The sequence below is a fragment of the Lissotriton helveticus genome, chromosome 3_1, assembly GCF_964261635.1.
Source record: "Lissotriton helveticus chromosome 3_1, aLisHel1.1, whole genome shotgun sequence".
In the NCBI taxonomy this organism is placed as follows: domain Eukaryota; kingdom Metazoa; phylum Chordata; class Amphibia; order Caudata; family Salamandridae; genus Lissotriton; species Lissotriton helveticus.
In genome coordinates, this window is record NC_136061.1 from 1,864,751,536 (window position 1) to 1,864,778,034 (window position 26,499).

General features: G+C 43.3%; 1 protein-coding gene across 5 annotated transcripts in view; it reads right to left on the reverse strand.

Annotated features, from left to right (window-relative positions):
- Positions 1 to 12,813: 12,813 nt before the first annotated feature.
- RASSF7 (Ras association domain family member 7) overlaps positions 12,814 to 26,499 on the reverse strand; it is a 146,940-nt gene continuing 133,254 nt past the window's right edge. For 4 of the 5 annotated variants that reach the window (XM_078682833.1, XM_078682832.1, XM_078682831.1 and 1 more), the window contains 3 exons: positions 24,571 to 24,739; positions 19,606 to 19,713; positions 12,814 to 16,025 (listed from right to left, as the gene is read on the reverse strand). In XM_078682833.1, coding sequence (XP_078538959.1) covers positions 15,994 to 16,025; positions 19,606 to 19,713; positions 24,571 to 24,739 — 309 coding nt within the window. In that variant the 3' untranslated portion in view covers positions 12,814 to 15,993. The remainder of the gene's footprint in view (positions 16,026 to 19,605; positions 19,714 to 24,570; positions 24,740 to 26,499) is intronic. The other variant, XM_078682834.1, reaches the window with a different exon arrangement.

Below are 26,499 nucleotides of genomic sequence, written 5' to 3' on the forward strand. Positions count from 1 at the left end.
TCTATCAGGTGGAGTAGTGAGAGGAGTCGCCGGATTACGGGATCGTCGCTGTGCCGCCTGTGTGACAACCGAGTCCGGTTTGGGATGCGACAGCAAACAAGCAGGTGAACCCGCAGGAGCCTTGTACTTCTTTTCCAGGCGAGGGACTTGTGCCGGCAAGGAGTTAGGAGAATGCATAATTCTTATCCCTTCTTTCCATACAAATTCTATGATTGGTATGGTGTGAATTTGTTTGTATGGTTTGTTTTTGAAATCATAGAGAAAGCAATCTTCTTGCCGTTGTTCTCTCGGCAATTTAAAGCGGTCCGCCGCTTTATTCATCAGCACATGGAAGCTTGCTGTATCAATGGTAGGCGCATCACCCGCCTCTGGCTGTTGCGGAGAAGGTGTCTGTATCCGATAGTCGTCGTAATCCGCCATATCTGGATCCTGATCATCGTCAGTATCCTGGTGTAATTCCCCTTCTTCACTGTCCGACTCATCCACCCCGTGCGCACCAGGTTGCGGAAGAAGAGGGGGGTGAGGGCGGGGAAGCTCTGTCAAAATAGGCTGCTCCAAAGACTGTGGATGGGTGGCAAGGCCGGAGTCCTCCGCAGGAGCGTGGCTTGGAGTACCCTGAGGGGTAGGCGGAAACCTTCTGTTGTAGTCATCCAGCATATGCTGGAGGTTTGAAAACAAAGAAACTGGAAAAGATGCCATAGGCAACTGGACAAATTGGTCATCCGGTTGGACCACTTCCTCCACGTCCTCCTGGTCAGAACTGGAGTCTTGACATTTTATAATCAATTCTGATGGACTGTGAGCTTCATCGTCATCATCTTCCCCCATAGATCCAGTCTCGTGATCAGTTGCCATCAAAGGCGAGGGTAATTGGAGATCAGGAGGCGGCAGCTGCATAGAAGAATCCCTGCCAGAGGTCAAGGAAGGCAGTGGTACCAGAGGCATGGTGGCAAAAGAACCCGATCCTGACGAGGATCCTGAACATGCCGCTGAAGAAATCGCCATCGTCGACGAGGTAGGGCCCACTGAGGGATTCGTCGTCGACGGTATCGTCGTCGACGGAGCCGTCTTTGCTGGAATCTGAGGAGACGGAAGCCTCGTCGACGGTGTCTTCGTCGACGGTATCTTCGTCGACGATACTTTCGTCGACGGTATCGTCGTCGACGGTACCTTCGTCGACGGTACCTTCGTCGACGGAACCGGCGTCGCCTTCTTCGACGACGACGCCGTCGTCATGGAGCTGGTCGACGGAGCACTCGACGTCGACGGGGCTCTCGTCGTCGGAACCATCGTTGCCTTCTTCGTCGACGATGCCGACGTCGACGAGGTGGTCGACGGAGAGGCTGACGTCGACGGGACCTTCGTCGACGAGGAATTCTTCGACGTCGAAGAGGTTTTCTTCGTCGACGGCAACTTCGTCGCCGACGAGACAATAGGGATCGTCGACGGGATCGTAGGAGTTCTCGTCGACGTCGAGGATGTCGACATCACCGTCGTCGACGACGAGGAAGCAGACGTCGTCGTCACAGAGGTCGTCGACGAAGACAGCAAAGCCAATCTTGTGGACGGAACGGTCGTCGACGAGCCCGTCGACGACCTGGGAGTCAGGACTGTCAGAATACTGATAGAGCCTGGACAAGACGCCTGAGAGCCAGGTCTCGTGGGCGTTGACACAGAAGGCATAGAATTTGAAGATTGTGCCACAGGCAAAGCCAGCTTTTTCTTTTTCTGAAGAAAAGGAGAAGGCAAGTCTTGAACACTCCCACGCTTGGAAGGAACAGTGGAACAGCCTGACTGAAGACTTACTGCGTCTGACAGAACATCTTCTTTATCTTGGAGGCGCTTCAACCATATAAGAAGGCGACCTTCCCTGTCTCTGAGAGTCTTAGAAGGAAGAGCTCTACAGATTTTACATTCATCCACCTTGTGGTCAGGGTACAGGCAGTAAATACACTTTTGGTGGGGGTCCTTCTCAAACAAACGTAGTTTCCCACATGAAGAGCAAGCTCTAAACAAGGACTTCTTACTTGACATTCTTGGAAAATTAATTTGAAGAGACAAACTTTGAAGAAAACTGAGCAGAGCTCAGGGAGACTCCCTTCACACGACGTGCGGTAGAAAATCTGAGGGCTTGAGCTTCTGAGGAGAAGGTTCTAGAGGGTGCGTGAGCCTGATTGGCTGCAGTTTGGACCAACATAATGACACTGATATGTTACAAATGAGTTTTTTCTCTTATACTGTCTTCCTATGGAAGTTACCATTGTAGAGGTTTTTACAGTGTATTATCTCTATTTTATTATTATATGATATTATCATTTATGTTATATTAGCATTATTGCTATTTTTTATATACCGTGGGACTCCCACTTCGACGACGGGGAATATTCAAGCATGTGAATCTATGAAAGACACCCCTAATACTGGAGAAAGAGGTGTTCCCTATCTGATCTTAACGTTCAGTCAGAATGGATCTTTATGGGCTTTTCAGACGATGTTCATTTATGCCCTCGAAGTCTATCTCCCTTGTGTTCCATGAAAGATAACTCGAGTAATAATGCCTTAGTGAAGGGAATAACGGATAATATTGATATCGATTCAGACACAGACTGAGTGATTGCCTATGAAAGGGCAAAAGGAGGGTCTGAGGTTCCGTGAATTCTGAACCCACTTTATAAATATCATGGTTTTGTTACGAATTTGATAGTAGCGAACCGTAACTAGTGAGTGCGACAAGTACGAGTGGTTTCGTCATGTTAGATCGATGGATTCACTATGTATTTGAGGATTTCGTTCTGAACCCTGGGTTCCATTTTGTGTATGGCAGCCATTTTGTGGTTGCCCTCACATAGGCCGATGACTGCGGCCGAACGAGTCTTTAGTACACGTACACTTTAGCTGACTTCTGAATGACCCGAGTGAACTGACCCCGTTGCCTGAAGCTTACCTTGTTAGGCCAGTTCCTTGCCCAGTAGCTGATCAAGATTGAGGATCAAAGCACAGGACACTGTAGAGTTTGGTATGCACACACACACCCCTTATCCTGCTTCTTATCTGTTTTCTGTTCCTTCATTTATGGTATGTTTATGATATGGGTTGTGGTCCTTTTATTATGCGTTTGTCCGGCTTGTGTAAGAAGGAATGTTGGGCTTTTCTGTATAATTAATGGTGGGCCGGACAACTGAAAAGTGGGTTTGTCGTCATGCGATACCTTGTGTAATAATACCTATGATTGGACAATTGTAAATAGTGGGTGTTTGTCCTATTGGCTAATGTTTGGCAGACCTTGCATGTCCATGTTAGGCATTTTGCATGCTTGCAAAAGCAAGGACTGCCCCTTACTTTTATGCTGAGTTTTGTAACCCTGAACATATATAAGGCCTCTGTTCTCTGTATTCCTCAGACTACCTCATTCAGTTACTACAGCTTCTGTGTGACGTGGCCTCACTTATTAAATTTAATAAAGATGTCTTTTCATATTTTCAGCTTCTGTGCCAAGTTCATTTTTCTATTAGTAAGTATTCCCTGAGAATGAAGACTACATTTCTTCAAATGGCACGGCCAACGTGGGCTTCATCAGGGAAGTGACTATCTGTGGGAGTGATCTTGTCAGAGGACTGAAATCTACTGAGGAGGACAGAACAGGATTCTACTAAGGAGGTACTCTGTGCACAGGGATTCTGGAGATTCTTTGTTTCTGCAGCCCAGTATATTTCTGATCTTCCTGATTTTGATCCTCCACATGTCACTCCTGACTGAGAACCTTTTTGGCGTGAGTATTCTAAAAAAGACAGTTAGGTCATGTAGAACTTGACAGTTAGAATTTGGATAACCTTTTGATTAGTAAGAATAAAAAGTACAAGTGGGTCGCTCCCACGACTTTGTTTGGTTTCTTGGTTTTGATTTGGTTATTGCAATTACCAAAGCCGAGGTGTTGGTTTCTTGGTTTTGATTTGGTTATTGCAATTACCAAAGCAGAGGGGCTCGTATATTTGCAGGTATATCGTTTTTGATAACCCCTTGAAGTTTGAAGCTAGATTAGTGAGCTATAAGATGCCTGATCTTAGCAAATTTAGGACTGTAACTTTAGAATTTTGGAATTTGTGTTGGCCAACTTTAGATATGTTTTGGATTTTGGATATGCAAATTGCAATTTGTATAGGCAGGTAATGATGAGATTTTTTTCTATTTGGTTTTGTTGAACGGTGCACGTACGAAAAGTACATTAAGCACTACTTTGATTATAATATTTGCATAATTCTGCAAATATTTTTGGCATGCCTGTTTTTTAAGCTCACATGGAAAAATGTGTTGCTTTTTCTTGGCGGTACCATAGTGTGATGTGAAATTAATTAGCCGGCTCTCCTAGAAGGAATACTTAAATAGGTTCAAGTATACAAACATATTTCTTCCGTGGTGATTTTGTATCCCCAGGGAATTGTGACATAATACAAAACAAGGATCCTTTGTTCTGCGCAATTTTATAAATGAAGATATGCAGAGCGATTTTTGGTGTTCTGCCAGCCAAAGCTAGTGAATTGAGTGTGTTTTGGCTTCTTGGATATGCAGCAGTCTGTTTTTGCAGTCTTTTGGAACACTATTGAGAAGCGTTTCTTGTAAATATGACTTACAACTAGTATTTGCAAATAGTTTGGTTTAAGTACAGTCTGTGGGCTGTCCTTTGTTTTTGTTCAGAGTATTGATTTGTGGGTTAAATGTGTGTTTAAATGTCTATGTGGTTTTCCCATTAGTGCAACTTTGGTAAGTACATGTGGTATTATCAAAAATGATTGGGTTTATTAAAAATAATTATTAAATTATGAAAAATATTAAAAATAAGTGCTACAAAATTCGTTTTTTACTATTCATGAAGCTTAATGCTAATACTGTGAACTCCTAGCATTATAATTTAATTTGAGTTGTGTTGCACTGCATAATGAGGACATTAGCATATGACATCTCACTTAGCGCAGGCGTAAAAAAACTCATTTTTCTAAGGATTTACATGAGATATGTCTAATGTCTAATATCTGTAATGTGTAAAGAACATTCTGAGGATGATTAATATGTAACATACTTATAGGATATTTATTTTTAAGTGCCCCAAATATCAAAGTCGAATTTGGGTATTTTTGCCATTTATAATAGCTTTAAAGTGCTTTAGGCTTCAGTAAATGCATACATTTAGGTACAATACAAATTTGCAGGCTGTCCCCATTTGGGGTTTGCTTTTAAATGACCCAGTGAGATCCATTTAAGGTTGATGAAATAAGTACCATTGCAACAAGCATTTGTTCTAAAAGCTGGTATGTGTGTTATTAGGTTCTGTGAAATATTCACAGTAAATGTTGTTTAATAATCTGGAAACAGAGATAATTTTTTAGTGCCTAGAAAGGAGACATTATTTTTCAAAATGGAGTGAATTATTCAAGGTTAGGAGGAATTAAGAAGGCCTTTTGCCTTTGTCAGCCTCAGAATGAGCAGAGGGTGGGGGCTAGTAGAGCTGCAGAGGCTTGCTCAAGTCGCGCTGTGGTGTTATCTTTAGTTTCCCTGTAAACAATGGAAGGAGGCTGTCATGTTGACATTTGTGACCTTTTAAATTAGGGCCTTGTCTCTGTGAAATGCAGAATGACCTTGCTAAACAGGCCTCTAAAAAGGGAGGGTTTCTGGTTTCTCCATAAGAACATCAATAACATTATAGAAATTAATTACAAAGGAAAAATATGAAAAAGGGTTTCTTTGAAAGGCCCAACATCATGCTAAATGCTCTGCAGAAATGATACATTAGTATTTCTGCTCTGAAAAAATGATGTCCGCTAGTTGCTTTCATTTGACAGAAAATGAGGCATTGCATTAAGTTTTAGACAGAAAATAAGAGGAAGCTCTTTATTCAAATTTTGAAGGCTACATGCCCAAGTCAGAACGATTTGCCAATTAAGAATTATTTTTCAAAGTGAAAATTGTGGCACAAAGTTAACATGGAGTGTCAGTGAAAGAATTTTTGTTTTAGCTTAATGTTGCAAGCTGACCGACAAGATGGTAACAGGTAAGTAATGGAAATTTATTTTTGTGTCTGTTAATGTATATCATGCTTTGTCTTCTGATTACAAGTTATAAAGGATATTTGTTTGTTATGCGAAATGTCTCTTTTGTGTGTTGTGTTTTTTTTTTTTTTTTTTGGCTTCTGCCCGCAGATCAATCATGGATTGTTCTGGGTGATTTTAAGGCTGACAAGACACGTAAGTTTGGTTGGTTGAAAAGAGATGTGTTTTTGCGTAACTCCTTTGGAAAGGAATGTTCAGGTGGTTTTCAAGTGACACAGTAGATTGTCTTGCCAGCCGATCACGACTGACTAGTGATCAGGTGTCAAAAGAAGGGTAAGGAAAGTAAAAGTAAGTGTGAGGAAAGTAAGGGAAAGTGTAATTTTGATTTTAAACCTGACAAATTAAGAAGGCCTGAATAGTGGGTTTTGGGCTGCAGGTTCACAGTGCATAAAGTACAGGACTTGAAGTGTGTGCGTCACCGCTCATTCACACATGCTATTGTTTGTCTATTTTTTTGTGCTTGATATACAGCAAGTATATCTGATGGCTTGACATGTCCGTTCTGTGCGTTTTTATTTTTATGCATGTTTTTGTTTTATGTTGTTGCTTTAGATACTATTACAAGTTCACCTGTGTTGTGAAGGGTTCTACATGACGATGTATATCGCTGTACAACAGTTGGGTGAATTTGCGCTAAATTTCACAGATATGATATTTTTTCATCCTGTGAGCGAGACAGACAACACTTCACCAGTGCTTGTCTATTTTGGCTATATACTATTGAAGTAAAATAAAAGAGATATACAGGAAACAAGGTTTCACCTACAGTTAGTCACATTGCTGCCCCCTTTCCTGTAAGGAACAGGCAGCCCTAAATGTATGTATCCTGAATTGGACGCAAGGATAAATTATAGATCTGTGACTTTTGTGCATGGTGACCTAATTTTTATATTACATTAGTTAGTTTTGTTCTGCTTCCTAAATAGTGTATGGCCTTGTACCATAAAGGAAACAAGGTTTAATTTTTTTCCCTGAAAAAGGGAACTGGAACATTAGCTGAGATTACCGTATATGGTGTAGAGGCCAGCAGTAGAGCTAACGTTCGTGAACTATTTTGATTTTTATGCATCACCCCCACTCTTGGTGTTGTGTCACATGCCTGACTATCACCCAAGTAATTTCTTATTCTTCCTATAGATTTTTCTTTCATCACTTCTCCCCTCATTGATGTTGCATCGTGCCTAGTAATTGGGGATTTTAGCTGTGTCCTAGTCCCATTTTCCCTTTTCCATATTCCTTTCACCAGTTAGCCTTCTTTTATTATTATTATTGTATTAGGTTCACACTTCCAGATTGCAGTAATGTACCAGAGACCCCCATATTATGTGTAAATACCTTTTGCATAACAAGACTGGTTTTTAAGAATTTTCTTTATGCCTACCTCGATGTTTTCCAGTCTGACCGTCATGGTAGTAATGGACTGGTTAACTGACTCAATGCTATTATAAGACGAGCTTCCACATTTTGATCATTAGTCTGTGTATTGCACAGTGCACATGATGCAGTTATTAAAAGGGAGGTATTTACATGTCCCTGAATCTGTATCATGCAATTTCTCTTTTGAGATGTTCTAGATAAGGAATTTAGGAACACCTTAATCCTTGAGAGAAAAAAATATGTTTACCCCATTTGACGATGTCATCATGCGTGAGGACATCCATTCAGATAGAATCCCTGTGTCGCTATCTACCATTAGATGATAGAGGATATGCTCTCACATGGAAATGAATTGAAGAGGCTAGAGGCACTGTTTTGCCTACTACCTTTGTCTTTGTATTGCTTTTGAGAATGACCGTGTGTTCTAGACCAGAATTGTCTCATGGCGTATGGCCACTCCCTCGCAGATTGCAGACCACCTGCTTGAAATCCTTTTGTTAAAGACAAACTTCTTTTTTGTACTAAATTGAAGGTAACTAATAAATGTGTCCCATTTCCTACGTCACTAGGTTCTGCGGGATTAAGTCATAATAACCTGCGGACCTTTGATGAAAAGCTAATTCCCATCAGTGACAGTCCCAGCACCCAGAGAAGCAGCAAGGCTGGACAGCGATCGCCAGCACGCCATCCATGGTATCTCCAAAGAATCGTACTTGCTCCATCAGACGACATTGGACATCACAGAACCAGTTTCAGTGCAAAAGAGCGAAAAAGAAGGATTCCAGTTGTTTTGAGGTTTTAGTTTTTCACCTGTCATGTGCTGGTAACCTCTGACAGTAGGCAGTCCATTGAGCCCCTTGGCCTGAGTTTTGGCCACACACCCCTTTTCTTTGCTCCAACGGAAAGGCAGTGCACCGGAGGATCCAAGACCGGCAAAAGGCACTACATTGTGGTACCTATGATTAAATGAAAGAGCAGCCCGAGCATCCTCTGACACTGAAAAGCGAGTGTTGGAGTCTGAAAGTGTTGCTGAGTATGAAAGCCTGTTGCTCTTTCCTGATTAATAGTACTTGGGTCTGCATGAGATGATCTGTGCCCATGATCAATGGAGAGCACACTATCTGTAGTGCCTTCCGCAGAGGAGATATTGGTGCACTGCCTTGAGACATTGAGACTTTCAAATAAGCTTCGAGTGTTTGCCAGGAGGGCACTCCAATGGATACTAAGAAGGACCATTTTCATGAAAGGCCTGAATGAAGAGGCCCATGCAGAAGAAAACAACAGAAGAGGATTTGATGAACAATAGAAGCCTGCCGGAGAGGCTTGGACGGACTCTGGGTATTTCCCGTGCGATTGCATAAAATGGGTTTTAGGAGACTGATTTTTGCTGTTTTGCTGGCATTGTTTTAAAGTAGTATTCTGTTTAGTAAAAGCAGAATAAAGTCCATTCCCTGTGGAAGAGTACCCCTTTTCATCTGAGAGCATTGATAAGGATCGCCACTGTTTCACCTGAACATATAATAAGTTACTGAAATGCATAGGAGCCATAAAAATGTTACTAGACGATTTTAGGATTTGCTTTCTGTTTAGGGTTGTGAAAAATGATAATTTTGTTTGTAATAGTGGTCATTACTTTCTCCTGTTGTCTATTTGTTCTTAATAACGTGTTTTCTAGTATTTTTAAGCATGACGTTGTCTTGTGTGGGTTGGATTGTTTTTGCTACCCAATTGACATCTGTACCCACCTCCCAACCTATGTCTCTTCCTACTACTACTTCTTTGCATTCTTTCCATACTTTACCTGAACATGAACTGGTTAGGAGGTCAGAGTTTACTAATAATTCCTTTGTACAGCTTCTGCATCAACACCAGTTAGTAATGAACACCACTAATTGTTGGGTGTGTGGTCTTATGCCACATACTACAGATAGAGGTGTTCCCTATCTGATCTTAACGTTTAGTCAGAATGGATCTTTATGGGCTTTTCAGACGATGTTCATTTATGCCCTCGAAGTCTATCTCCCTTGTGTTCCATGAAAGATAACTCGAGTAATAATGCCTTAGTGAAGGGAATAACGGATAATATTGATATTGATTCAGACACAGACTGAGTGATTGCCCAAGTAAGGGCAAAAGGAGGGTCTGAGGTTCCGTGAATTCTGAACCCACTTTATAAATATCATGGTTTTGTTACGAATTTGATAGTAGCGAACCGTAACTAGTGAGTGCGACAAGTACGAGTGGTTTCGTCATGTTAGATCGATGGATTCACTATGTATTTGGGGATTTCGTTCTGAACCCTGGGTTCCATTTTGTGTATGGCAGCCATTTTGTGGTTGCCCTCACATAGGCCGATGACTGCGGCCGAACGAGTCTTTAGTACACGTACACTTTAGCTGACTTCTGAATGACCCGAGTGAACTGACCCCGTTGCCTGAAGCTGACCTTGTTAGGCCAGTTCCTTGCCCAGTAGCTGATCAAGATTGAGGATCAAAGCACAGGACATTGTAGAGTTTGGTATGCACACACACACCCCTTATCCTGCTTCCTAACTGTTTTCTGTTCCTTCTTTTATGGTCTGTTTATGATATGGGTTGTGGTCCTTTTATTATGGGTTTGTCCGGCTTGTGTAAGAAGGAATGTTGGGCTTTTCTGTATAATTAATGGTGGGCCGGACAACTGAAAAGTGGGTTTGTCATCATGTGATACCTTGCTTAATAATACCTATGATTGGACAATTGTAAATAGTGGGTTTTTGTCCTATTGGCTAATGTTTGGCAGACCTTGCATGTCCAGGTTAGGCATTTTGCATGCTTGCAAAAGCAAGGACTGCCCCTTACTTTTATGCTGAGTTTTGTAACCCTGAGCATATATAAGGCCTCTGTTCTCTGTACTCCTCAGACTACCTCATTCAGTTGCCATGGCTTCTGTGTGACGTGGCCTCACTTATTAAATTTAATAAAGATGTATTTTCATACTTTCAGCTTCTGTGCCAAGTTCTTTTTTTTATCAGTAAGTATTCCCTGAGAATGAAGACTACATTTCTTCAGCAGTTCATTCTCTGCTTCATGGACAAGACCCCCTCCCCCAGTACCTGGATCATAGCCAGTGCCTGCATGACTGAAACTGCCCACTGAATAAAGACCAACTGCCGAAAGCTGAATATCGACAACTGAAATCATGATCTTTGGGAGGAGCTCATAACTGTGGGTCTCCACCTGGTGACCACAAAGCTAGGACAGACACACAGGTATGCCAAGAACCTCTGGATCATCCCCAACAGCAAACTCAACATGACCATTCAAGTCAATGCCATCACCGCCTAATGCTTCCATACCCTAAAGATGCTGAGGAAGATTAATCAGCACCTGGAAAACCTTCATGCATGCCCTGGTCACAAACAAGCTGAACCACAAGAACACCCTCTATGCAGGGATTGAAAAAACTCTAGAAGTCTGCAGACCATTCAGAAATCAGCAGCTAGAATCACTCCACCTTCCATGCTGCACTCACATCACACCACACCCGAAGGACTCCACTGGCTCCGTATTCACAAACTAACACAATTCAAACTTCTCACCCACACTTTTAAGGCACCACCTAAAGCTGACCCAGCATACCTAAACAACTGCATCTGCTTTCACAAACCTCCCACACATCCCCGCTGGTCCAGGCTCCTACTTGCACAAATCCCACACATATGGAAACCCAGATATGGCGGTCCAGCCTTCTATATTGCTCCTAAAGCATGAAACCACCTGCCACTACATATAAGATCTGCCTCCTCACTACTAGAATTCCGCAGGAATCTTTAGACCAGTCGATGAGTAGGCCTACTAGGCGAACCTAGACCCATACCTGCTCAGCACCAGGATCCCCTTCTACGTGATAGTGAGCTCTCCAAATCTGCATATCACTTCACGGCCTTAACATGGTGCTAGGTGTCGGCACCAGGGCTCACCTTGCACCCTGAAGTAGGTCACTTCCTCGTGGGACTGACTAGGATGTTGGACATCTTGCACTAGGGCAGGCACCCTCTACCAGTCCACATCCTCTCAGACCTAAGAGGGGTGCAGGAGCCTATGTGCTCCATGTGGTTAAGTGGCATGCCAATTGTTGCGGCATGGGTTATTCTAGCGGCTGATGCTACAGCAGATTAAAGGTACGGAGTGTAAAGGCTCTGGGGAGGATGGAGGGGGAATTGAGGAGTTGGGAGGGGGTAGCTTCTGTGGTCTAATGAAAACAAAATTTAAAACTGGATTACAGAATTTAGGCAGTGTGTGGTTGACACGCTCCACATGTGCCTCAGTAGCCCACCATTAATAAGGGGTGTGGCCACAGTAGTGATGCGAGACTCATTGAGTTGCAAACACAAGGGGGCAGAAATAAAAATAAACTGGAGCCCAGCCGTTCTAGAGAGGCTCCCATCTCAGAGAAGGTATATTACTAAATGAAAAAACAAAAAGAACTGAAAGTAAAAATAAACTACCTGCACGTCCTATAAAGATGGCTTTTACCAGATGGCGACAGGCACTTCCAGGGGCTTGGAACCTGGGCATTACCCCCCTGACTACCCTGACCCCCGTAATGGCAAATGAATCACCATTGGGGTACATGAGTCAAGTATTCTCTCCATTTGAGATCGTATGGTGACTTCCAATATTCTCCTTGTCAATATCCACTGCAAGCTTGTTTGTACCCACATTAGCAGGTTTGGGACAGGTGCACAGACTGCATAAAGCAGTCTGTGCCCCAAGCCACCGCACAATACTTGCCCCTGCGCCTCAAACAGTATCAGGTCGAAAAGGACCCAGGGAAAGAGGGCATAAGAGCGATGTGACGCAAGGAGGTTGGTGGACAAGTATGATGTGAGGAGCTACAATATACTGCATACTATAGAGTATGTAACCCGTCTCATTTCCTGTGCCCTCACAATTAAATTACTCAGCCAGTGTGCGCTATAGGATAAGTGTGCTGCTAATAGTATGCTGCAGAGTCTCTGGACCTCCATTACCTTGATGCACTTTACTAAGGCCTCGCTGCACAATTCTAGCTGTAATATTTACAGTGCTTTACTCTGGTTTCGCTTCGGATATAAATCAATGCACTTCATATTTATGATTGGGAGATCTAAATTCCAAGTGGTGCTGGTTAGTCTCCACCCGATTCCAACAACAAAAGTCTCAAAATCTGTCCAACGCCTGCAGACTTGGGCTGTGTCTTTATGTGCGCGCTATCATTCTGCACTGATGTCACACACACGGGTGCGCTGGATTTTGCTCTCCCGTGGGTTTGCATTGGTGGCGCTGAAAATAAATATTAGAGAACCACATAGTTTGGGATCATAGAAAACTTTATTATTTTAAGTACATTTCATAGATACAATGATTATATTCATAACCGTGACATCCCTCTCTCATTCAGAGAATAACAGAACAGCCATGAAACCACAGGGGTAAGTGGCTCCCAAATAGTTTCACAGCACTGCACAAGAAAAGGGGTCTGTTCCCGACAACAACATGCTAAATACTTTAGTAGGTTCAGTGGTGGAAAGGACCCATTCCATGCCCCGCCGTCAATGGAGGCATGCAGTGTGCTCTGGGCGGGCGTCCTGTGCAAGGGTGAGACACTGGTGCTGGAAGGCGATGTCCTGCTATGCAGAGAGACTGCTGGAATAAGAACTTGGGGGTGTCTCGCGCATCCGAGAGGCACGAGCTTAACTCCGGTTACTAAGCTGCTCGTGATGGAGCAGCACACGCGTCAGCAAAGGATACAACAATTAGAACCGTTCACATTAACATACGAGATTGCACGGTGCAGACATAGGACACATCATTGCATATTGTGCCCGACACAGAATTGCACATAGGGAAACTGCAGCTTAACTCTAAACGTATTGCACAGCTGCGGCATACACAATTTAAGACATGCTTGTCGTGAAAAGAATTTAACGTGACTATTGAATAATACAGGGACTTCCATGCTCACGGGGGCACTTCATGACTGGCCAACAATGGTCCCAAGTGACGCATCCTCGAGTCTCTGCAGCCAAGAAATGTTTTTTCCATTCGCCCAAGGAGGACCTTATTGGCAGAGTCGAGGGATAACATGTAACACAGACCTATTGCTGGTGCGGCCGTGTGGGGAAAGTGGTGTTAGGGTAAATGGAAGCAGGCAGCTGGTCAGTGTGGCGATGGCGAGATGTGGAGGAATGCACACGACTCAACCATTTCATACTTGGCTCTTCCAAGCCTGGAGAGCACCTTCTGTGGTGCATGTACAGGATAGTATGCACGCAACACAGTTATGCCACAGTATACACAAAACTCACGCCTGTGCAAGAAGACAGACTGGTCTGCAGACAAACACCAACCAACCCCCCTCCCACCCCCCAAGCACAGGCATAGATAGGTGCCAGGGACCTGAATAGATATTACCAATGGCCATTTCCCAATACTGATTTGAAAACGTTAAAAAAGTGGCCATGTCTTTGTTTAAATTTCGTTCTACCCCAAACTTTATTTATGTGTCACTAAAAGTAGTGTTCGGGCGTGCTGGTTACATGAAATAAAGACTAGTTAATTACACGACCCTATGACCTTTGGAAATGACGGCATGACTTTAAAGATGGACGTTATTACACCAAGGAACGCAAGTGGTTCTTGCTCGGATAATGTTCTTTAACGAACATGAATCTCTCTCTTACAAAATAAGAGTCTATACAAAACTGCGACTGTGCACAAGACTGAGGTAAACGAGCAGCTGCCAAGGAATGACTGTAGCAAATGCAGACGCACGCTGAGGAACCAGTGTTTCGAGTTACTACATAACAAATATATATCACGCACTGTACGCCAGTGTGCTGTGAATGAGTTCCCACAGATGCGCATGGGCTGCTGAACAACTTAACTGAGACAAGATTGGTCAGCTGAAGTTCCTAATGTAAGAGCAGTGTGTGCGAGTCCTTTCAGAAGAACCCAGGAGAGAAGTATAGGACATTTCAAGTCTTGCACAGATGTGTGAGCATAGCCCCTGCCAGGGGATGCAAGTGGTACTCTGGCAGTCCAGTACCAACAGCCCCGGCGCAGCATGGCGGCGACACGTATTAGTACAGACTGCAGAAAGGCTGCGAAGAGAGCAAATGAATTGGTATGGACAGCCTAGGGTGGGCATGGTGAAGGAGGAAGTAAGCCCAGTGCTTGGGTGGCGATGATTGGCCATTGGGACCGACTGCCTTGCAGCACCACATTCATCAAGGGCATTGCCACAGACTGCCAAGGAACTGCATGGACAAAGATAGCATTGCCGTCAACGTTAGACACTGCAGGGTGCCCAAGGTATTGAATCTGAAAATCGGGGGAGGGGTGTTGGATTAAAGGGATCAAGAAGACTGGGGGGCTTGCAACGGGAGGGAGAGTAGTGGGAAAGAGCTTTAAATAATAGAATGAAAAGGATTAAAAGGAATGGGCACAAAGCAGAGGAAGGAAAACAGTACTAAAACAAAGTAGAGAATGCAGAAGAAATGTAGGGAATGAATACAAGAAAGAAGGGAAAGTAGAGCACAAGGGAGTTGAGTGACAAAAAAAGATAAGCGTAGAAGGAAGAAGGTTAAAAGGGAAGATGAGAAATACACAGGAAGGACCTAAGGCTGTCATGAGGAATATTGAAAGTGATGTATAAATATATTACATGAAATATTAAACGATAGAACATGGATTGATTTGTTTTAATACTGCAGCATTCCTACTTGGTTATAATAATATCATGAAAATGTTTCCCTGAACACCCTCACGCTCAAGAGGTACTTCACAGACAGTTGCTCTAGAGCCGTCGCAGTTCAAGGGTTTCAAACAAGCTGTCTGATCTTCACAACAGAGAGCACAACAGAGCGACAGATACATTCTGGCACAGGTGCTGCCACGCTTCACAATACTCTGAGGCCAACACAGGCATCAATGGTCCATCTTCCCAACTTGGTCCGGCCAACATCCCAATCGAAGACCCGGTCTAGACCAGTCTAAAACTCCTGCAATGGCTCTCACCCCAGCCCATAGTTCTTCATGCGGTCCACCTTGAAGAGCTTGGATCTGAAGGGGATGGATTCACGCATTGTGCAGCATTCGTGAAATGCTGCAGCCTCATTGTCCTACTCGTGGTGCAGCAACATTCCGTAGTGGAAGCACAGACATCGGCCAGAGCAGGACCGGCCATCAATAGTCACAAATGTCCATGGCCAGACTGTGCCGCAGACCAACCACGGGCCATTGTGGGCCAAACGAAGCATTTCTTCTCCACATGGATTTCGGGCACTGAAGCAGATGCCTGGATTCGCCAAAGTGACTGACAGGAGAGCAGCACCCTTGGTTAAAAGGTTTTGCCTTGTGAAAAATGGTAACCACTCGCAATTGTGCGGTAAAAAGTTATTAAAAACAAGGTAATAAAACATATGGTATTAAAAACTGGTTTATTTCATATAATTAAAAAGTACATATAGTCCTTCATTTGTTGGTCTTTTTTATCTCCAGGTGCTCTGTTTTGATGATAGTACTGTAAAACATACAAGAAAAAGTAACTAGACGGCTCCCTCGCATAACAGTTCCAAATTTCAAACACAGAGAAGGTGTTAAAAGCATACATTTAAACTATGTAACACATCTAAATGGAGAAAAACACACTTTCATTTGTAACACGAAAAGAGAAAAGTGAAAAACGTATATAGGAGGTAAAAAAAGGAAGAACTGTCCAGGAGGGAAACTGGGAGATTAGCTGGAGACAACAAAGGGGACTGGTGCAGGTGAGTTTACAGCTCAGACTCGCACCTGAAATGTAACTTAGCCTCCCCATGCCACCCTTACTCGCCAGGAAATCACCACGTTGCTCTTCAATCCTTGGACTGATATGCCAGTTCAAATACAACAGCAAGCACAAGCAAGTGACAGAATGTATGCTGGAAATCCCGCCTCCAGAGACAAGTACAGAGCTGACATAACATGGATGTCAGACAAACACAAGCAAGAGGTCATACACCAAAGCAGCATTTCCTAGAGGCATGCAGGGCGTGTAAATGTGTGAATAAAGTGAACATTTGAATTTTACTATCCCAAATAACCTACTTAAAGTTACCCTATTTGATCACGCATGTCAATGTGACATAAACAATTTCTCCAAGTAACACTTTATGACTCAAATAATGCCCTCAAAAAAGAGCGGAGGCCTTGTGTAACACACATCCTTCAGAATCCTTTAAGAATGTGGTGGACCGGGGGCTAGGAGTACAAAAAATCCACAAAGAAGCAGAGAGCAAATCACCTCTTTGGCAAGAGAGCGGATTTTCAGTTTTAAGATCTTTCATAAACAGCCAGCTCTTTTTTTAGCATTTGGCTTTCATTACAAATGCCACTTGCTAAACAAAAACAAACAAAAAAATAATAATGATAATAATAATAATCTATCCACAAATCCAGGGTGCCTTGATAAAGCACGTTAAAGAGGATAAACAAGTGTGTGTAGAGAAAATTGTGGCACCATAAAATTGGACCCATTGTGTATTAATAATTCTACATTTAATGTGCACCACAAATGTGAGCAGTCTACAAATCTTTCAAGCAGGTGGACTGATGACCACCGTTGTTGCATGAGTGGGCTATAGAGTAAATGAAACTCTATTTACTCGGCCAATACCTTTGGAAGTGAGCATAAACTCCTATGTTCGACCCATAGTATTCTTTGTCGAGAGTACCAGTGGTGGTAAGCCACCCACTTCATTCCACCAGCTGCCCTGGTGTCCCTCTCTGTATACGTTTAGGCCACAAGGGTTTGCAATTCCTTACAAACCCCAGCAGATTGCTACTGTTAGTAAATTAATGATAAAGCTCAAGGGAATCTACGGATATACTCAGGCGAGAATGCAGAGGCTGAACGTACTGCAGCTCAAGTTGCGTAAATATAACTATCTCTCTCTCTATATATATATATTTATACATTTGTCCTTTTAGACACATACTGTTTACAAGATATACATCTTCAATGTTGGCAAATTCTTGATACCAGAGGGAAAGCGCCGTAGCTGGGCAGCGTGCATCTGGTTTAACAGACAAACAGTTGTGCTGTCCACCAAGGTTCTGCATTTTTTCCAAAGCATGGGCACTGCTTGAGTGATTGAGTCTCATCGGAAAAAAAACGCTCCCAAATCAAGATTGCACACAAGTTAAATTCCGAACCTCCAAATCGTGTCCTGATCAACAGTAAAGGTTGGCCATCTTGCAGTTTTCCTGTTTAAGCCTCACCTCTGGGATTAGGAGGAAAACCAGCGTTTTCCCAAACATCAGACCGACTTTGTCCGTTATAGAAAAGACTTGGGTTTGCAGTGAATGTGCAGGATTTATTGGTTAAGGAGAGGGTAGGGGGGGGGCTTTGCAATGCTGCGGATGCCATTTTGACTTCAAATGGAAACCTAAACATAAGCAGGATTGGGTGGGGGTGTCACTACTCCAGAGCAAAGTTTTAATAGTGCAACGGAGCAGTCAATATTTGGAACAGGGGATGCTCCATAATTTTTATGGCTAACACTGAACTAGATGCAACACAAACATTGTTAGTGGACAGGGAGCCCTTCCATGAATCAGGGGTTGATGAGAGAGGCAGAGACAGTGGCATCTCTAGATGACACTGAAGGCAGAGGTAACTTTTATATCTTCTAAATTACTTTCTATATTTAAAAAAATATTTGTACATATCTAAAATAAGAACACTGATTTGTAGCTAGGTAATTTTACATACATCTCTCAATACAGCTCCCTCCACCTAGAGCTGGAAACTATGATTACACATGTATGTTATACACGTCATAGTCTCCTGCAGTAATACATTCGGTGAATAGCAGGAACAAAGCTTCCCGGAGAAGGGCAGGGTGGACAAATCTCTCTTCAACATTGCCTTTCTGTTCTTCTGCTCTGAAATTCGTAGAGGTGACAACCAGGCCACCTTGATACAAAAAGTGCCAATTGTCATGACTGGCAAAGTCAAACATCCGCTAACGGGGCTTCCATGGCATGCCGAAGCATATTGGATTACAGTCCCTCCAAATTGTGGAGCCTCCAGAATGTCTAAAAGAGAACTCCCTCAGTCCTTTTATCCAAAAGTGAAGTGAAACTGAAAAACTGCTGTATCTCTATTGGACAGTTCCCTCATCTGTTTCTCAAAAGGAACCATGGGGTGTCCGGTATGATCATAGCAGCAACTCAGCTACCAGAATTAACGAGTGATCACTGAGCTACCAGTAGACACTTCCAATTACTAGCAGTAAAGGACCAGAAGGAATTGGTGTCAAAGCTTCTGTTAAGGTTCAAATGTCTTCTACTAAACTCTAAGTGATAGCAAATGTCCTTGTATACACTGTGCATAGCCAGCAGATTGATACTTCTCAGCATACAACTGCTGGCAAATCTGTTTATTAATAGAGATGGAGGAGGTGGGCACAAATCTACAGAGATAAGACACTGAAAAAAAGAACCATGGGAATAGATTACATTTGAACACTCTAAAAAGCGTAAATTCCAACATGGTAAAATGATACTAGGCAAGGTCATGAGATCTTCGGATGAAGGTCTAAGTCATTCACACAGAAATTTAAAGGCAGTTTTCTTGTGATGTCAATACACACAAATTCTCGCAACCACCTTTCTTCAAATTTCATAAATAAGAAATGGCAGACCCTTCTGCAACCGTGACACCAGAAATTCCTTCAATTTTAGAAATGTGACAATCCACAACATCTATACAAACTTCAGTGAACCGGCCTGCAGCTCACTCAATTGGGGTCTTGGTTTAACACAAGTCCAGTTTTGTTTGAAATTGGACTCATCATGCCTTGCGCTGCTATGAAGCCACTGCTGCCATCTTAGAGCATCATTCTGTCGCAGAAATAAAATATGCAAAAGTCTTGAAAAGAGCCATAGAGAAAAGAGAGAACCAACAATGACAGGCCAAGAGTTCAAGCAGCCTCCTCCTCATGCAGGTCCAAGCTGCCACTGTCAATAGTGCAAGTGTTTGTTTTTGCAGAGTTGCTGGAAAAGAAGAGCATTGCAAAAGCAAGCAGGCAGGCACAAGCTGATTCACACATACACACCCTCTGGGTTTAGGCTGGACACCAGTGGGTTCTGAAGGTTTCGGGGATTGCCGAGGAACTGCTTGGCAGTGGGTCGGGGAGGAGAGTCCATGCTGGAATAGAGCGTTCCTGTTGATGAGAAAGACCATGCACAGTTAATGCTCTGTTCGCTCAGGTATCTCAATTTCAACAACGGTATCATTAATCCTTGACAACAGAGCCATAGACATAAGCAGGAGAGAAGTTTGCTTACTACATAACATCTCCCAATTCAGTCCCAGAACCATCAAAGCTGAATATTACATTTTGTTTAGTAAATGCGAACAACTCAATAAAAGGCAAAACAACTTGAAGATATATGTACATTCCTTTTTGCATAACCAGAATCATCACTTATCTTTCTCTTAATGGGAAGATACTTCGGATGAGAGTTATCTTTTACTTCAGGGTGAATTATAGACGCGTTGTTAACAGCTGGCTACTGAGAGCCCTTTAAAGGTCACATATGATGCAGAACATGGCTGACGGACTCAAATTCCAACTCTGATAACATGGTACCATTTGGCTCAGCTCTGAAGAACCTTCACTAACCACCATCTTCAGCACGCATCAGAATTAAAATTCTAGACACATCCCTAAATAGTTGCTAAAAAAAGGGAATCAAGCTACCTTTAATTAATGCAAGATTTCTACACATCTTCCAGTGTCCGGTTCGTACCTGGTTATGGTTATAAAAAACAAAGGCTCATTTGCCAGAACTTCACACGGCAAGGATCAGGGATTTTGAAAGTTCCGTATGCTCCTCTAGATCCAGTTTACAGTTTGTGACTGGGGCTGTTGCCATTCCCTGCTGATGGCAGGAAACGACTCCAGAACCTGCCAAATACCCTTTTACCGCCAACCTCCAAGTGTCAGGGGGTCTTCCTCATCATTCCAGGTTAATACGTGGTTTCTCCTGCAACTGTGGAAAGTAGCAGAGACTTGCCTCAGCTGCATGGGAATTTCTTCCTGCATGCAGACAATTCAATGTGGGAGAAGACCGGCTTCTTGCTACTGCAATATATGCATTGTGAGGCCATGCTCCATGACATCTACCTAAAAAATATTAACTGACCAGCAGTCCATCAGATGAGGCAATCCTACATGGTGAAAATGCGGTGTTCCGACACAGTCAAAATGTGATACTCCTTCACTGACTGCTATGTTATTTTACAATCGAAATGTGAGACCCTCACACAGTTGACAGTCTTCTTTGTCCCTATAAGAATGTGGAGTCACAGTGCAAGCTGCTTAAGCAATTAGGAAGCTGCAGCCTTTGTTTAGGTCTTGTCTTTTAAGTACACACCGTGGGCTTCAGCAGTCAAATGATACAACTGGCCAGGGGGTTCCACAACTTTTGCTGGCCCACTGAAGGTGCCACTTACCCATGACAAGTTTGGGCTTGCCCACTGTAGCATTTCAAGGGGGAGTCAGAAACCCACATTTGTCAAAAGAAATACATTTTACTCCCTCACCCTTTCTGATATCAGATACACTGGAAAGTGCTCAACACCCTGGGTTAAATTATTGTACACCATTTTCAAGTTGCTCCCGGCCCCTTATCCATTTCTTCGCCCAAGTCAGATTTATTATACAGAGCCAAAAAACTCTGCCAGCTTACCCCAATATTTGGGTTAGCTATACTTCATGATTTTTGTCAGAGTGCTGAACTGACATCCAGTTCTGAAAATCCAAGCCGAAAAAGGCTAACTCGTCTCTTCTAATTTGTCATCCAAGAACCTTTGCTGCACTGACCGCGCAAGAGATTTGGGGCCACTTCCGACTAATAGGTACCGCCGAACGTTTTGCAGTTTCACTGTATGCCAGTTCTTTTACAGAAAAGCAGGGCATGAATGTCTAACCACTCCTGGCCCCACCCGGTGACGTCCTTTTTAGGTCAAAGCCTATGGTTTGCTAATGACTTCTTGGGACATTCTGAGAGTTTGCCTGGGAATGCACTCCACCCATTGCTTACCATTGGCTTTGCAGTTTCTAACTCACATTTGCTTGCCTTCTATTTGCTGACTTTGTTTTAAGCTGTACAGCTTTAGTTTGTACCTTCCCTTGCCCAAACCCTATTTACTGTATTCTTCCACCCATACTGAATTTCTGTACACCAGTATTTAAATCTTCTCCTCTCGTCACATTTGCTCAGTTTCCAAAAACAGGGGTCAAATGTCAGGCTGCGTCTTCCAGTGAGCTAGGTTTTTATTTTTCTTCTGCTGACTTCAAAGTGAGAAGATTTGTGTGACAACCATGCTGGCTACTCGAGGTGAGCATTAAGAGTTTTTTTTTTCTAGCAGCACACAGCAAAATGTAAATGTACTTTGCAGATATTTCAGAAAATGGAAAGCACAAATGAAGCACAATTTTGGGGAATTCTGAAGTGTGGTTGAAACATTTTAATACAATCAAAACAAATCAATGCAATGAAATCTGCACACATCATTTGTGTGCTGTATACTTTTATCACAAACTGTATGCCTGTGCAAATGTAATGGTCATTTCAATTGATGTGTTGTCTGCAATGGCAGTGCGCTACCACACCATGCATACTCCACTTTACCTCACTCTGCACCACTCCACAATGCGTCATTGCACTAAACATAGTGTGGAGTGGTGCAGAGTATAGTGGAGTGGGGTAAAATGGAGTATTCATGGTGTGGTAGCATATTTGCCATAGCAAACAACAACTTCAATTGAAATAACCATTTATTACATTGGCACGGACATACAGTTTGTGCTAAAAGTATACAGCGCGCTAATGATAATGTGAGGAAATGTCATCAGTGTATTGATTTGTTTTGATCGTATGAAAATATTTCCACAACACTTCAGAATTACCAAAAAATGTGGTATACTCTGTACCAGTCCACACTATGCCACTCCATACTGCGTCACTGGAATATATTCTGTACCTCTCCACCTTACTTAATGCCTCTGTACTCCACCCCAATACATTCTACCCCACACTACTCTTTGCCCCTACACTCTACACCAATTCACTCTAAGCCGCTCTAATATACACTCCACTCTACATCGCTGCAATCTACCCTGCACCACTCCACAGCCCTGCACTCGCCACCACTTTACTCAAAACGATTGCAGTCCACTTTATGCCAATCTACTCTGTGCCACTGCACTGTATGACACTATACACCACTCTACACCTCTCTAATCTGAGCCACTCCACACTATGCCACTGCACCACTCTACGTCACTACAGTCTACAGTGCACTACTGCACTCTGACACTTCACTCTGCCCCACTTCACTCTACTCCTCTCTACTCTACTGTATGCCAGTGCCTTTCACCATGCACCACTGCACTCTTTGCCACTGCACCACTCTAGTTAACGCCACTGGGCTCAGCAAGACTGCATATTGCCACTGAAATCTACTCTGTACCACTCTACGCCAATGCATTCTATAACACCATACTCCACTCTGCACCACTCCATCCTACACCACTGCAATCTACTCTGCACACCACTCCACCTCACTTCACTCTACGTCACTGCAATCTATGCCCAATGGACTCTACACCACTTTACTCCAAGACAATGCGTTTTATGCCAACCTTATCTCTACACCACTGTGCTTTACGCCACTTCACTCTAGTCTACTCTACGGCACTCCACTATACTCAACTCTATGAAGCGGCTTTTCCATTAATCTCTACCACAGTCTATGCCGCTCCATAACACTCTACTCCATGGCCCTACTCCACTCTATGAATCTCCCTCTATGCCACTTCATGCCATTATATTCCACTAGTCTATGACACACCATTCCATCCCACTGCTACACTCTATGCCACTCTAATCTACAACAATCTACTCTGCTCTACATCACCCTACAACAATCAACTCCACTCTTTCAAGCTGACACTTTACTCCCACCACAACACGCTACACCACTCCACGATGCCACTCCAAGGCACTTTGCGCCATTCAACTCTACACCACGCTATGCAACTCCACAACTCTACTCTACTCTCCTTTACCCCTTTAACCTTTAGCCATGCTGAACAGCAGCCACTCTGTTGTACAAAATGGCTAAAACATATTGGCAAAGCCATCAGATCCTGCATAGGCAAGACCTATTGGCTTTGTCAAAGCTTGTTGCCACAGTAGGCGAGCTGCAGTCTTCTGTACTACTGTAAGAGCCCCAGAGCACACAAACACAACAAATGGTGTTACTGGAGCCAATCAGAGAGCCTGCAACCGGTTACCACACCTGGAAGTAATCTGAAAACTCAAACATGCCTACAACACTGAGCATCAGATCCCACTGTAATGCTTACCTTTGAAACATGCTCTTTGAGACACGTTGCTAATTATGGTTTTAAAAAATCTATTTTCACCTTCAATGGGGCACTTCAGCCAACAATTTACTAAGTTCTTTCACCTTAATGCCACCTCGCAATAGTCTACATCGGCTCTATGATACATCTAGAACTGACATTGTAGAAGAGTCAAGTGTAACAAGGTCAAAGGAGACATTTGTGGCTTTCGACACAGAGGATACATAGCATTAGTAACAAGCTTTTAAATTAGAATTGGAAGTTCCGTGGAGACAATCCCATGATTAGCTGGAGAGGTTTGACAAAATTAACAATGGCAGCACAGCACAGCAGTCATGTTATGTTGACTCCCCCAAAAGTCTACACTTGTGAAATGTAAAATCTGTACTAGCCTTGTCGCAACTACTTGGCAAATCCAAGAGATTCATATGAAATGTGGCCTGGGTTCCAGCTATTAATAATACAAAGGTTGGGCCAGGCTGGCAGTTACCATCCCAACCAATATGACCACAAATAGTATTGATGTCAAGTCTAATGTTGGATGATTAAAACTGCACTACCAGGCTACCCAAAGCGCAGGAAAAGTGATAGGCTGCAGGGATATAAAATGAGGGGGAAAAGTTAGCTCCGTTTTGGTCTAACCTCCATTTCTCTGGTAGGTTGGCAGTTCGTGGTCTGAGTGCTCAAGGTCGAGTTCCTCTTCGGTTCTGGACTGCACAGCAGTCAACGTGGTGCCAGTCTGCAGAATAAATTGCTGAAGGTTGCACTGCCTTAGGTCCTTATTCAAATCTTCCAGTTCCTGATGTTTTGCCTGCAAAATACATGGACCAAGTCAAGCTCCAATCTAGGCCTTAAGCATCAGAAAATAAACAAACATAGCAACACAGAGCCACTAGACACCTTCAACAGAGGGTCCGATAATGTACGGATCATAAAACACACCGAGTTCCCAATGTGAATATTTTCTCTGTGCATTATGGTTGTTAAAACACACAGCTTCAAAGGTTTCGGTGATCACTATGAAGAGCCTAGGAGGTCATACATCCACCGCATATGTAGAACCTTATTGAGAATAAAATAAAATCCCACCAAAAGGCCTACCAACGTTATCTACAGAATACATAGAATACCAAATATCCACTGGTGGGTCCTGCCCATATCTCTCAAAGAACGTATAGAATACCACACGGGTTAAATATAATCAAGCTCAGAGAAGACTGCCTGTGAAACAGCAAATACACGCTACGAGAAAATGAGGTATTGCTCATTCCACTTTGAAACGTAACCACTACTCATAGGAACCAGGATATTAAACAGGTCATGCGAGGCGCCAACATTTAACCTAGAATGGCTCAAAATATGAGAGAATATCCAGGTGTACAACCTGAAGCACCAGTGTCAACTGGACAACCATAATATCACCTCATGTAGAGTGCAGGGCTACGTGTTCCATTGGTCATGACAAACATGATTTTATTATTATATTTATGCGTTTGGTGGGGAATGTCAGGGATTTGATGGTAGTAGCAAGCAAAGGTCTGCTAGGCACCATTACATGCAGAACAGGAGGAGAGGGTTTCACCTATCAGCCTGTGGCATTTGCACTTCATGGCGATATGCAGGGCCGTGGCTAGTTATACTCCATGTCCTGTGTGTTTGCAATTCCCTCCAGGAGCACATCCGGAGAGGTGGGTAGCCAACTGCAGCCATGGACCCAGGTGACAGGTCTCATACTCAACTAGGAGCCCAAACAGGCACCGCCCGAAAACCAGAATCACAGGGTCTGGGGTGCGTTTAGAAGGTAATAAATATTTGTCTTTTAAAAAGGTACATTTACATGGCATGGCCTAAATCCTGTAAATCTACTAAAAGGTTCGCCACGTTCTTAAAGCTTACAAGTTTACAGCCAGGCAGACTTTCCCCCACCAGATAACCGTGCACCATCGACTCCCAAAGCTGCACCGAATGAAAGAATGAAAAGATGTGTATACAGCGCGCTCTATAAAGGGTGTCCTGGAACTTGATTAGTAGGGTCCGCTAGCAAAAGAACTTTAGACATGGGGCAAGTGAAGTGAAAAAAATGGGTACGGTTATTTCCGGGCAAGGCGGTGATTTGAGAGAAGACAAATACGTCGAAGTTTGTTCTCGTGCTTCACACCCAAGGAGGAAAAAGGGCCGTCCACCTATGGGAATTCCTTTAACATGAAGCAGATTAAGGTTACATATGAGGTGATTAGGCAAATAGGGGTGAACAGCTGCTGAAGTAAAGGGGAGAAGAGACAGTTTCTCCACAACAGGTTTTTTTCTTGGTCTTTACACACCTGTCATTTGTGGACCTCTTAAGCCCCATCCATTAACTGTGTGACCTCAATGTCCGCACCAAAAGGCTAGACAGAGCCACAAGAAGATGGCGAGTACCTGCCTACCTCACTCATTCACTGGTGCCCTCCCAAGATACCCAACCTGGGCAATTGATCAACATCCGAAGTAAATGACTGCCTCCATTGGTCAGTAACATGCAAGTAATCCCAACTCCATCAGCACAGGCTGTCAACCTTCAGACAACATTAT